This window comes from Notamacropus eugenii, chromosome 3 (genome assembly GCF_028372415.1).
Source record: "Notamacropus eugenii isolate mMacEug1 chromosome 3, mMacEug1.pri_v2, whole genome shotgun sequence".
Taxonomy (NCBI): Eukaryota; Metazoa; Chordata; class Mammalia; order Diprotodontia; family Macropodidae; genus Notamacropus; species Notamacropus eugenii.
Genome location: NC_092874.1, coordinates 319,294,709 through 319,309,112, shown reverse-complemented (window position 1 = coordinate 319,309,112; position 14,404 = coordinate 319,294,709). Strand labels below are relative to the sequence as shown.

At 40.1% G+C, this 14,404-nt stretch overlaps 1 protein-coding gene across 2 annotated transcripts in view; it reads right to left on the bottom strand.

Annotated features, from left to right (window-relative positions):
* The window catches only part of LOC140496709 (integrin alpha-M-like), a 58,319-nt gene that overhangs the window by 22,916 nt on the left and 20,999 nt on the right, over positions 1-14,404 (bottom strand). For both annotated transcript variants that reach the window (XM_072596815.1, XM_072596816.1), the window contains 7 exons: positions 12,845-12,998; positions 12,445-12,595; positions 12,062-12,135; positions 11,686-11,815; positions 11,425-11,567; positions 10,195-10,335; positions 9,869-10,078 (listed from right to left, as the gene is read on the bottom strand). In XM_072596815.1, the coding sequence (XP_072452916.1) occupies positions 9,869-10,078; positions 10,195-10,335; positions 11,425-11,567; positions 11,686-11,815; positions 12,062-12,135; positions 12,445-12,595; positions 12,845-12,998 (1,003 nt within the window). The remainder of the gene's footprint in view (positions 1-9,868; positions 10,079-10,194; positions 10,336-11,424; positions 11,568-11,685; positions 11,816-12,061; positions 12,136-12,444; positions 12,596-12,844; positions 12,999-14,404) is intronic.

The window sequence follows — 14,404 nt, the reverse complement described above, 5'->3', positions numbered from 1 at the left end:
AAGCCAGCACTAGGGGCTGAGATTCAGATAAGCTGCATGGGCAGGGCTGCCATCCAGTGTGAGATAAAGATCAGCTGCCTCAGGGCTTCTACACAGGGCTGAGGTAAGAATGGGCTGCTCAGCCCTCCCAGGGGTTTTACGATTCAACAATGGATGCGGGCTGCTGTAGGGGCTGCTGTGGCCTCTGTGGCCACTGCCTGAGGCTGGAGCTATGGGAAGGCCCTTCTCCCAGCCAGCTGAAAAAACCCTATCACTGACCTTTGGTACCTGTGGGTTGAGGGATCTGTGAAACGCTGCTACTGTGATTGGAGATTCTGACCCCAAGGTGTCCTCCTCCCAGAGCCACACCGCATGGCCAAGGCTGGGCTGGGCTCTGTTCTGCATCCAGTGCAACAGATGTTTGCCATGGGCCTTTCAGGTCACCCTGGGCTGGAAATCTCCTCCACTCTGTTTTTCTCCCCTTCTATTGCTCCAGAATTTGTTGAGAGTCCCTCTCTACAGGTATTTTATGGGCTGTGTGGGGAAAGCTCGCATATGTGTGTCTTTCTACTCCACCATCTTGGCTCCACCCCCAGGAAAGTATTCTTAAGAAGAATTCTTAAGAAGGTTCTTAACAAGAATCTCTTCTAATCTCTTCTAAAATACACCTCATGAGTCATCATCTGCTCCAGGGTTGGGGAACCTGCAAGCTTGAGGCTACATGTGACCTTCTAGGTCCTTGGTTTCAGTCTTTACACTGATTCCAAGTTTTACAGAACAAATCCTTTTATTAAGAGGATTTGTTCTATGAAGTTTGGATTGAGTCAAAGGGCTCCACTTCAGGACCTGGAGGCCACATGTGGGCTTGAGGCTGAAGGTTCCCCACTCCTGAATTCTGGCCTTCATTTGAAGACCTCCAGTGGAAATCTCTATCTCCTGTTTATTCCATTCCACTTTTGGTAGTTCTAATTGTTAGAATTTTCTTCTTCCATTGAGAATAGATTTGCCCAGTTGGAACTTCTACTCATTGCTGTTAGTACAGCCCTCTGAGTCCAAGCAAGACAGATTTAACCTTTCTTCCACATAGAACCTCAAATGCTTGGAGAAAACTATAGTGTCCCCTCTGTATTTTCTCTCCCATAGGCAAAATTTGTCTAGTTTCTTTGACCATTCTTCATGTGGAAATAACTAATGGAGTTTCACCATCTTGGTTGCCCTTCTATGGACCCTTTATCAGTTTAACAATGCCCTCCAGAAAATGTGGCAACAGAAATTGAACACAGTGTCCCAGATATGATCTGAGTCTACAGTGGGGTCAGCACCTCCCTTGTCCCAAACATGATGTCTGTCTTAGGGCAACCTAAGATTTCATTAGCTTTCTTGGTTGTTGACTCATTGAACTTTTAGTCTAATAAAACTCTTAACTCCTCCAAAGCCTGCAACTTTTTCTTTAGCCATCCTCTTCTTCCTTCTCCCACCAGAACTCAGGCTCTGCGCTTTGGACCCTGGATTCCAATAGGTGAGTTTTTGCCTAATCTTGCCCATAACCAGGTCAGCACACACTTCTTGACTTCCAGACTTCGCTGCTGACTGCATACATACATACATACATACCCCTTCTACCCCACCTACTTCCCAGTTTCCTTTTATATGCTGTTTTCCTTGTTATAAGACCTTTGACTTTGAGGGTGTTTAATAAATGCTAGTCAATTCACTTCTCTTTTTTATATGACCTGCTGTCAACTATACCTCCTCTATCTTGTACTTGTGAAGTGTATTTTTGAAGCAACGTCTTTATATACATATGTACGTTTACACACATATGTAATATACATATCTATCCCTATTAAATTCCATCTTATCAGGTTCAGTCCAGTTGTCTAACTTGTAAAGATACTAAATCATAACTATTAATCAGTATCAAAATTCTTTTTCACATCTTTGTGTCAGCTGATAATATATGACTTTTTCCAAGGCATGGATAAAAATATTAAATGACACAAAACCATAATGGCTACCTGAGGCATTCTACTGGAGACCTTCAAAGTTGACATGGAAAAATTAATGTCTGCTTTTGGATCTAGCCAATCAATAAGTTGTAAATCCACTTCATTATTCACTCTCACATTTCTCCAACTTTTACACAAGAATTAACAGGGGAGATTTTGTCAAAAGCTTCCAGAAGATTTATCTGAACTTCTATCTTAGTAATAATAATAGCTGACATCTAAATAGCTCTTTAAGGTTTGCACTTTACCAATATCATCTCATTTTCATTCTCACAACGGCCTCGGGAGATATGTACTATTATTATCCTCATTTTATAGATGAGGAAACAGACCATCAAAAAAGACAAATGACTCATTTGGCATAACTTGTTCCTAATGAAGCCTGCTGGCCATTTGGGATCATAGACTCCTTTTCTTTGTCGTTCAGTCATTTTCAATCATGTTGCACTCTACATGACCCCATTGGGGTTTTCTTGGCAAAGATACTGGAGTTGCCTCCTTTTCTAGACATCCACTAATATTCCTCTAATAATATCTTTTAGAATTTTGTCAGCAATAGAAAATCAAGCTACAGTTTTTAGTCTCTGTTCTTTTCTCCAATTTGAATATTATAGTAATGTTAGCTCTTCTCCAATCCTGCAAAACTTTTTCTATTTTCCATAGTTTTTTGGAGATAACTGCTGGAGACTCAGGAATCCCACCTTCTAGTTCTTTCAGTAGTCCAGGATGTAGGTAATTTGGGCTTGGTGCCTTGAACTTAAAGGTAGCAAATATTCCCTCATTCTCTTCTTATTCATCTTGGGTTTTGAGTCCCTATTTTTAATTTTAATTTTTGTTATGTCTTTTCCAATCTAAAAATCATTGTCTTTGGAGAGAGAAACAAGATAGCTTTTGAGCAGCTCCTTGTCATCTTTTACCATTGATCAATCAACAAGCATTTATGAAGCATCTACTATGTGCAAGATACTACTGTAGGTACCAGAGATACAGATACAAAAACGTAACAGTCTCCATCCTCAAGGAGCTAAAATTCTAGGTTGCTACTGCCATGCTTCCTGATTGGGGGAAAAGGAAATCAATGCATCTCTTACTAGAAATGGTTTCTGGTTTCAGACTCTTTTTCTTAAGTAATAACTCAAACACAGGTTAATATGGTAAATTCTTTTGTCTAGTACTGGATATCCAATATCATAAAAAGAATAAACAGAAAATGCAAAGGAAAAGGCAGAGTTCTGGCTAGCAGTGCCCAGTGGAAATACTGTAGCCAGTGCCAGACTTACAACTGGAAAGTCAGGAATTGGCCTTCCTGCTTAGATACAGGAAGGGGCGGGGAGGGAGCAGTTAACACAGTAGTTTTCTCTATGGCTCAGAGCTTGGGGAAAGCAAAAATGTTTCTGAGGTGACATTCTCATCAAACTAAATTTGTTCAACACTGCAACCTCACTGTCTTCACCACCAGGCACTGATCACACCACTTAATTATCATAGTCTTCCTGAGCGAAACTAGAGAGAAAAGGCCTGGCTATCAGCACCTCTCTATATGTTTCTAAGATTGAGGATAAATCCCAAACAGTCAAACTGTTTCCACTTTCTTCTCCTTCAGAATTCTTTATGAATAATCACAGGACCCTAGCACAGTTCATCACCTCAGCACCTAGCTATCTAGATTGTAATTATAATTATAGATATATAATTATATATTGATTATAGATTATATATATAAATATAGATTGTAGTTATAATAATTATCATATTATTATCACCTAATTAAAGCAAAGGTCAAATAGATATTAGAGGACAGGACAAAGATGAAAAGATATTATGTACAATTGTAGTGGCTCCATTGCCAACCAATACATGAGGTGTCGACCCTGAGAAATGGTCAAAAGTAATGATACTTACTATTCAACCAATGAAAAATAGTCACTGAAATGAAGTGACAAAAGAGTTCAGCAAAAATTTCAAGCACAACCTTTAAAAGTTTTTTCTAGGTAAAGATATTTGTCATCCAAGGCCTATTTTGGTTTAGAATACCAATTCATTTGCAGAACGTTATGTAGAAGGATGACAGAAGATTACAAGCAGTTTGACCTCAAAAATACCAAAGCATAGTTGAGGGAGAAAATGAACCTGGTGCTGAGAAGATTAAGCCAGATCGTCCTAAAAGCCTTTTAAGATGCCGTGTGTGCATCTTTGGGTTTACTTTCTCACCTCCCACTTATGTTGACACATTGGTTCCCTAGAGGGCTGATGTCTGTTTCTTCCCTCAGGTTTCTGTAGGTGGGCCTGGAGGATACAGGATGGTTTCCTACTGCATTCATGAGCCCTTATGGGTATATTCAACAGTGATCATCCAATTAATAACAATTTGCCAGTTAGATTTAACTAGTTTTCAGGTTGGGGTGTTTACTAAGAAGGTATAATAAGAATTCTACCCTCCCCTCCAAAGTTTGGGATTTACTCTCTACAAATGAAGATAAGAGGAAAGAGAGCAGACATGTCAAAGGGGTAGCTCACTGCTTCTGGTGAGCTGGATCTCCCTTTGAGGGATCCTTATGAAGTTCCCCATAGATTCCTGCTGAGGTCCTTATAGAATTCTGAAGATGCCTTTTCTCTGTATGTCTAATTTGTCCTCAGCTTCTGATGCAAAAATTACTCTCAGTCACTGATGTTTCAGGGACACTGCTATTGAAGGGAAATCTAGATTTTCTAGCCTTTCGAAATTCACAGGTCTTCTATTGGTTGAGGGGAGGGAAGAGATGGAATTTGTTCTTCCTTCTTCTAGGCAATTCCTTCTCAAGAGGTTGGTAGAAAATTGCTCCGTCCCTTGACCAACATACTATTGGAATATCTGATTAGAAACTGGCTGGTTGCTTTTATTCAAGCCCTGTTGGGCATGATTGATACACTTTCTATGTAGGATCATCTAATTTCATCCAGTGGCTCGGAACACTTCATACCTTTATAACTCGATTAAATGGGTTGTTTACATCTACTTTATACTTTGATTGATTGGTTGTGTGACTGAAAGGGGAGTTCTCTTTAAAGGTATTAAAGTACAGACTACCTTATTACTTTAATTGGGGGTGGGGGTAATTGATTGATGGTATCAATGGAGAACTCTAGACCTTCTGAGGGGTAGGATAAACTCCCACTCTTATGCTCTCCCCAGTTTATTTGCTATCCTCAGCAAAACTACTGGAGTGTGTTTGGCAAAGTCCACAGTGCCAAATTCTGGAGAGTTCTCTGATGACTTAGTGAGACTCAGTATTTTCCTTTTGGAATGCCTTCCCTATTGCCTTTTACTAAAGTGTTTAGGAAAATTCAAGGCAGGGCAGGTAGGTGGCGCTGTGAATAGATCACTAGCCCTGCAGTCAGGAGGACCTGAGTTCAAATCTAACCCCAGACACTTGACACTTAACTATCTGTGTGATCTTGGGCAAGTCACTTAACCTCAAGTGCCTTGACCAAAAAAAAAAAAAAAAAGTCAAAGTAGTGTAATTTAAAAACAAATATTCTTCCATACTTCCAAGTGCATGGAGATACAATTTGACGTATAAGCATCATTTTTACTAAATTCTCATGCTTACACTCCTTGCAAAAAGTCTTCCCTCAAACAAAAACAACAAAGAAAACAAAAAAAGAAATAGAAAAAATAGGAGAAACAAAATAGGAGATAAAAATCAAGCTTCCCTTCTCAGAGGGAAACCCTGGGTCTTAATAGAACTCCCAGAGCATATAGGGCTTTGTCAATATTAGAGATTAGGGACTTGAAGTCAACTAGAAGTTATATCCTCTCTATTTAGGTGAGAAATTTGTTTTGGTTGTTGTGTAGCAACACTAATCCATTTACTTCCAAGGACATCGAGGCCTTTGTCTTCTCCCTCTCACTGAGAGGCATTTCTGCTCTAGGTTCAGTTAGGTACTCAGTCAGCAGCAGGGCTCCAGAGGATACTGTAATTCACACTTTCCCTTTCCCACAAAGGGTTTTCTCTCCTCTGGATCCATACTACAGGTCAGATTTAATTCTGAGCTAACTTAAAAAGTAAAAGAAAATCAAGCCTCCCTTTTTAAAGGGAAAGCCTACTCTTTCTGACCTCCCAGAACACATAGAACTCTACACACAGAGATTAAGGACCTGAGCAAGGTTGCCTAAAAGTCATTTCTTATCCTCAGGTGTCCTGGGGAATCTCAAACTGTCCTTGGTGAAAAACTGTCAATAATTCCATTAGCATATGGGATATCCAAAGACAGTCTGAATAAAGTCTCTAGGTGTCCCTTTTCACATAGGACACACCACAGTTTCACCAAGGTCTGTAGCATAAGTGAACCTCTGACTTCCTCTGAGTCTCTTCTAAAGGGCATCTGAAATTTCCTTCAGCGGATCCTTGCCACTTTAAGGACTATTCAAATGGAATTTCTAATTCACCCTTCACTAGGACAAGTAAGTTAACTTAAAAGGAAAACAAATTCATAAAAGCCTTTAAATAAAGATGTGTGGTTCCCAAAGAAGGGATTAAGTGTTTGGGATGGATCATTTGGTGTTTCTAGGTCTGCATATAGACGTTACCCAATAGATCTGCAATTGGCAAGGAAGGTCTGGACTCATGTCACAATGAGATGAGCATTCTGGGTCTGCTTAAAAGTATACCCACAGGCTAAGAACTACAAATCAAAAGGATACCCATCAATTGGTGAAAGGCTAAATAAGCTGTGATACGTGATTGTGATGGAATATTATTATGCTGTAAGAAATGATAAATAAGCAGGACAGTTTCAGAAAAACCTGGAAAAGATTTACATGAACTGATGCAAAGTTGAGTGAGCAGAACTAGAACATTTGTACACAGTAACAGCCGTATTGCACAGTGAAGAATTGTGAATGACAACTATTCTCAGCACTACAAAGATCCAAGACAATCCTAAAGGACTAGTGATAAAGTATACTATCCACCTCCAGGGAAAGAATTGATATTATTTGAATACAGATGAGAGCATGCTATTTTTCACTTTCTTTCTTTCATTATTTTTCTTTCATTGGAGTCTTGTGCAAAATGACTAATATGGAAATGTTTTACATGATTTCACATATATAATCTGTATTTGATTGTTTACCATCTCAGGGAGGGAAGAAAGGAAGGAGTGACAGAATTTGGAACTCAAAACTTTTAAAAACATTACCAAAAAACAAAAAAAATTGTTTTTAACATGTAATTGGGGAAATATATATTTAAAAAGTATACATATACATACATATGAATATGTATATATACATACATGTATGTGTATGCATATACATTCATATGTACATATATACACACTTATGAACCTTTATAGTGTGTTCTAGGTAAACTGCTAGGTACTAATGTTTTAGGGGTGCAAAAATCCATACTGGTTCTAGTCTCAATACTCATAATGGGAACACATACAACGGATAATTGGTTTCATTCATTGATTTAAGTATTCAGACATGAAAAAGTTATCCAAAGGAAGTGGTCTGACTCATAAGGAAAACACTTTGGAAAACTGACTATACAGTTACAGGCTAGAACAGAAGGGAGAGAAAATAGTTAATTTTTCTCTAATGGCACCTGAAAAGTAGGGAATCTATTAAAGTTCTAGGTGGAGAATCCCTCCAGCAAGTCCCTGTAAATGTAAGGAGTTTGATATTTATCCCAGAGAAAGCCCTCACATGTAGCTGAGACTTTAAACTCACTTCCCCAACCCCTATTTGCATTGGCAGGTTGGGACCCTGAATGTGGCTCTGACTTCTCTCTTCAGTCTTAAAGGTAACTCTGAGAGGTTGGGGGTGGTTTTCTAAGACTGTTCTTCAGATTCAATTAGATCAGCTTTGGAAAACTGTAGAGTCCTTTACTATAAAGTTCATATTTTTTTAACAGCATATAAAGTTATGGAGCTTTGAATTGTGGGACCTTGCCATCCATTTTGAAGAATTGAAATTGTAAATGGCCCAAAAGGCAATAGAAAGACTGTGTATAAGTAGGGAGCAAGGTGCTACTACTGATGATCTGAAGGTGACATTAAGGACATGGATGACTGGAAAGGAATGCCAGCTATAGTTCAGTGCGCAGCACAAAATAGGTGCTTAAGAAATGTTTATTGATTGTATAGCAAGAATGAGGGACAGTGTAGCTAGTGCTACACTGGTTTGCAAAAAATACTCAGAGAAGTTGAAAGTCTCTAGTTCATGGAGATAGATCCTCTATGAAGCACATGAACAAAAAATACCTAGGATGAGAAGGCATGAATGTATTGCAGTCTCTATTGATGGAGATAGTTTACACTACAAGACACACATCCCTAGAATTATCAAAATCAGATTGCAATTGTTCATTTGGTTGCCACTGAATATTCCTGACTTATGTGGCATGTGTGTGCTTCATTAACCTCCTATGTCTTTTTTTTTTTTTTTAACATAGGCTTCTTTCAGCATCTCCTATCCATTCCATTCTCTCCACTCACATGGCCGTCGCTCTAGGTACTCCTCTCCTCTGGCCTCTCCTCTGCTGTCAAACACACAGTCTGCTGGCTGCATTTTGTCAGGCAACACTCCCATATGGCATGCAATGGATTAAAATGCCATTGGGAAATGTTTAGCAAAAGAAATAAAAAAATAAAATGGAACATACATAATGTTAATATATGGCTTTCCAAGCCAATATGCAGTCTGTAGGGATTGTTAGGTATAGTTTAGTGACCTCCATTTCTATGTGAGTAGGACACCACTGCTCCACATATCTGCCAAAGTGGTCTAACCAGTTCACTCCCTTGCTCAAGAAGGTCCAGTGGCTTTTAACGTCAAATAGAAACTTCTCTGTTTGGCATAAAAAGTTCTTCACAATCTGATTTTTACCTCCCTTTCCAAGATCATTATACATCACCTCTCTTTATATACTCTAGGTCTCAGTCCTCTGTCTCCAGACCTTTGCAAATTCTATCCTCCCTCAGGCCTCGGAATGCTCTCTCTCCTCATCTTCCCCTCTCATAATCTCCAGTTTCATATAAGGTTCAGCTCAAAGACCACTTCCTATACAGTTTTCCTGACCCCCTGTCTGTTAGTGTCTGTCCCCTGAAATTACCTTGTATCTATTTTTCACATACACTTACTCATGTACACATTGTTCCCTCTGTCAGCACACACACCTTTTGAAGGTAGGGACTGTTTGGTTTTTGTATTTGTATCTCTAGTTCCCAGCATAGTTAGGCATTAATAAATTTTTGTTGATTGATCTGATTCTACATATTTTTCCATCCTTCACTCTTAGAGTTGATTTTTAAAATTCAAGTATAAGAATTCACTTTTATCACTACGAAATTTCAACTTCTGAGCCATTCTAGTCTGTCAACATTTTTTTTAAATCCTGATTCTGTCACTGAATGTATCCCTTCTCAGCTTAGGGTGATCTGCAAATTTGATAAGTATGGCATTTCCATCTCCAACTATACAAGGAAAAACTTCCAATACTGTGGGATCTGTTGCAGAATGGATTCTCGGTCAATTACGGATTTTAGAAGATAGTCTCAGAGATCCATTTCCACTCTAAGAATGTGTAAAGTCACTGCTGCCCAAATGTGGAAGCGTAAGATTATTCATACTTACAATAACTTTTATTGCAAAGACTGTCTTCTAAAATCTCTAATCCCTATTCCAAGCAAAGGGTTTGCACATAGTAGGTGTGGGACAAATGTTTACTTATTAAATTGAATGGGTATGTTTATATTTATGTATGAATTGATACAATTATAATATTCATTATAGACACTTTGAATCACAAAGAGAATAATGCAAACAGACCTTGAGGGAAGCCAAGAAAAAAATACTCAGAGGATGACAAGTTAAGAGAAATAACCAGGCTCACCTGGCTATAGGAAGAGTTGATGCTGGATCCAGCCATTCCATGAAACACGTAGATGGCTCCTTGGTTCTCTTCTTCCCCTGGTGCCCCCACAGCCACATCTATTATCTTATCTCCATTCAGATCCCCCAGCACAGCCAGGGCTGCCCCAAAACGACTGGATGGATGCCCTGGCTGCCCTCGAAGAACAGCTTCACAGCTCCACTTAGTCTTCTGAAAAAGCAAACATTGTAACAGACTCCAAATCCTGGGCCACACTTTCAGCCTCTTGCTTCAGGTGCTGTCTCTACCCAGGACCCAGATTCCCTGCCTCCTGTCAATCTACTTACCCGCTTAGGTAAGGGGCAGATAGACACTTGGCCTCCCTGGTTCCGTTCATAGTAATGAGGAGCCCCAATAAGGATCAGGTCGGTGTTCCTATCTCCATTCACATCCACTGCACACAGGGTTGCCCCAAAATAGGAACCAATCTGAGGAAGATACAGATTAAGTCACTTAAGTCCACAGGGACTTTAGTGTGCCCTTTTACTGGGCTCCTCACACTGTCTTTTGGATCATGCTGGGGGACTACATGAGTTCCAAAGTCCCTTTCTTCTCTCACTTCCTATGTTTTGTTTCTAAGGACAAGGGCTGGGAATGGAGTGCACTCAGGTGATATCAGGCTCCTGTGCCATCTGACTCAAGGCAGAGTGAAGAGTTTAGAAGGTTCTATTGAGGAGGCAGCTGGGGCTGACCTTGCAGTAGAGACCTCACCATCAGCCAGCCCTCTGGGATTATCTCTGCCTGTGAATTCAAGTAGTTTGCAGCATAGCCTGACACACAAGATTTTCCCAGGGAAATATCCCGGCACGAGACAGACAAAGAGAGAAAGCTCCACCCCACACCCCCAACCCACCTACCCCTACCCCAGCTGTCCTGCTCTGCCATGACTGGGTCTTACCTTGTTCTCTTGCTCTTTCTTTTCCCAATTAAGACACAGGGCTAGGCCAGAGCAATATAGTGGGCCAGCCTAAAAACCAGGCCAGAAAGGCTCACATGCTTTCAGCTGTCTACAGTTGGCCTCAGAGTGGGAGAGACGCTGGAGCTCTTATCAGGACTAGTGACAACACTTGCCACTCTCTTGCCTCCACAGATCAACTCGCTTGCCTTCCTGATTGTGCTAACCAGTGGTTGAATAGGAATTCCGTTCCTTCAGGTTTGAATATCATGAAGAAAGTTTCATCTGTTAAGTTGCGCAAAGTACTACCTTTTATCCACTCTGTGAACCTTTAATTGTTTACCCATGGATAGTATAGGCCCTTATCAGCCTTGACGCTTATGTTCATTTTTGTTGTTCTTGAGCGAACTTGGATGAAACTCTGTAAATGGAAATTACTGACCACAAGAAGTTGTCATGAAGGTGAGGAGATGGCTATATTCCTGAGGCTATATCTGTGGGAAAGAGCTCTCTAGCTTCAGATAGAGGGAGTGAAAGCAGGGAACGATATCATCTTGTCATCCTCTCTCTCTGCCCTACCTCTCTTTGCACTTATACTAAACCCACTATCCACATCACCCACCTGTTTGCCCATGACCTCAGCTGTCTTCTCCCAAGTGTTAAAGCTCTTTTTGAACATCGCCACCATCCCTATGTGTTGATATCGAGGAGCTCCCATGACCAGACTCTGGCTCGTTTTTTGAACAATGACATCAACAGAATAACCTGAAGAAATGAACCCACAAAATAAGGAGTGTATTTTCTCTTGTGGATCCCATTTGAAATGAGGGAAGACTCTTCTTCATAGCTCTCATGTTCCCCAACGTAGAAGTATCTCCCTTACCCAGGTAAGCATCGTTCATATTCAAGTTCACCAGGGATATGTTGATGAATGTGGGTTTATCAATTTGATCATATATAAAGGCTCCACCAGACCAGCCAAAGCTTCCCACTGTACCCAGTAGAGGCCCATCCTAGGAGAAAAAGGTATTAGAACTAGAAGGGAGGAGATAATTTGTGAAATCCTTATCACTCAGCAGAACTATGCCCACATCCCACTTCCCTCTGGTGTAAAGAATTGATGAAGTACTCCACCTGCCCATCCAGACAAGAGGAATGATTCCTACTGACTCTTCTACCTTCTCTCTGGATGTTATCCCAGTTTATACCACTTCTACCCCATTTCCTTACCACCCTGGACTTGTGTAAAATCCACTCACAGAGGTGAACACACTACTGAAACCTTCTTGAGACATCTCATACTCAAAAGAACTGTTACTCCCTGATGGGGTACCTATGGGAGACAAAATGACCAGATTTAGAGAGGGTAGAGAAGGCAACATAAGGAAAAATAGAGGATGAAGATCCAATCACCTCTATTTCAGAAGAATGGACTCTAAAGAAGAATTAGAGGCTAGGAATCAAAAGATTTGTGTTTTGTTGAACAGGAAGGAGACTAAGGTCCGGAGAGCAAGATACAGAAATGGTTGTTTAGAATTAGACTGCCCTAGGAAGCCAAAAATCTAGTGAGTGGGAGGGAATGTGACTGTGTGAGGATGAAAGATACTAGCCTTGGACTTGGGCACTGGGAATCCCATCTTACCTTCAATGGCATAAATCTTCTCCTGCAGTTGATTTTGGATGTTCTTCAGAGCATCAAAGTTTTCCACCTGAAAGACATGCTCCTGTGGTGGAGCGGATGCAATGGTCCTGAGTTCTTGCAGAGCAGATGAAGTTTGAAAAGCACGCCCCACCTGTCAACAGGGTATAGCAGCAGAATCAGGGTCAGTGTGGGAACAGATATTTACCTTCTGGAAATTTCTGAGGAAACAGAATCTCAACTCTGTTCCCTTTGTTAGGAGATAACAGGGTTCATGGGTGGGCAGAAGGAGCTGTAGGGGGTGTGTTTATGTCTTAAAAGAGAAACTACAAGAGAGGGAAAGCAAGAACTACAGCTATCCTGCTTGAGAAAGAGCCAGGGAGAAGTTCTTGTTGTTCCATACCCCAACTGCATATCGGATGACCCCTTCTTTCTCTGCCTCTGGGATGACGTTTCTGTAATTCAAATTATCTCCCTGTATCTGACCATCTGTGATGACAATGAGAATCTTGGTGGCATCTTTCCGGGCTCCATTCCATTCTTTAAATAGTTCTCGTCTGTCCAAGAAAAAAAGGGTATGGTTTTCAATTTCCACTAAATCAAGTTGTCACAGACTTTGGGAGGGATATCCGAGCAGCTTAGCTAACACAGAGAGTTAGGGATGGGACAGATCATGAGCTGAACCCTGAAGTGTGTCTAGTTTGGAGGGAGAGCAGAAGATGAATAGAGCACAGGACTGAGTTACAATCAGTTCTGAGAGGGGGCATGCATGGAAGAAGGGCTTGATACATGCCCAAGATAACATAAGAGAGTTCTTGGTAATCATGCCCATTTACCAGTGTTCTAGTCCAACCATTACCTATGAAGTGCCTCCTTTATTTTAAAAGACACTGTGCCAGGCACTTAGAGGTACTTGGAGAAAACACCAAACAAACAAAAAATTAGTCCTCTTGACCTGAGTGAAGGGGAAATGTTTGAAAAGAACACTGGGAAGTTCTCAAAGAAGATGGTTGTAAAAGAGTATACCTTCTCATGATCTCCTTTAGAAATAAAAATAGGAATGTTGAAAAGAAATTAAATTCTCAGTGATCCTCACATGAAGATTTAAAATAAACAAGCAAAATGAAAGAGAGCTCTCACACAATGACAATGTGTTTTGGAATAAGAGGTAGAGACAAAAATGTCAGGAAAAATGTATATTGAAGTAGCATCCACTGCTGTATAAGAAACAATATAGAGCTTTCTGAAATACACAATTATATCTTAGGAGGAAGTAATGGTGAAACTCTGCAATTTTAAAATCAACATGGAGAAAATATCAAGAAAATAGAAGCAGATGAAACCAGAATTAAGAGAGTGGAGAGCAGAATGCTAGGAGATACTAGTGAGATAAGGCAAGATCAGAAAATAATGGAACTGGAAAAAGATTGTAAAATAATATGGTTGGAAGGGGTGAATTTGGAGAAGAGATAAAGAAATAAAATGTTACAGTTGTTGAACAAAATGTTAAGAATCACAAGAATCTGACCATTATACTTCAGCAAATTATAAAAGAAAACTCCCCAGAAGTATAAAAAACAATAACATACTTGAAATACAAAGGATTCAGAGAACTCTCAAAAGGAGGGACTCAAAATTGAGCTCTCTTAAGTATACAACTGTTATACTTCAAAACTATATTAAAGCAAAATATATATATATATATACTTCAAGATGCCAGAAGGATAATTTATAAAAATATCAATTTAGATCTCATAGAATGTTTTATAAGGATGCTACCCTACATTCTCCAAATCCCATCCCAACCCAGACCTGAAACATGCAGGTATCAGTTTATTGGGGTCCCAACCAGGAGCAATCCTGCCGTTATGTCACCCAAACCTAAACCTGCATTAGAAATTTATAAGTTCAGACCATAAAGGTGGTAATCAGATTTTACCCTAGATTACTTGGGACACAATGA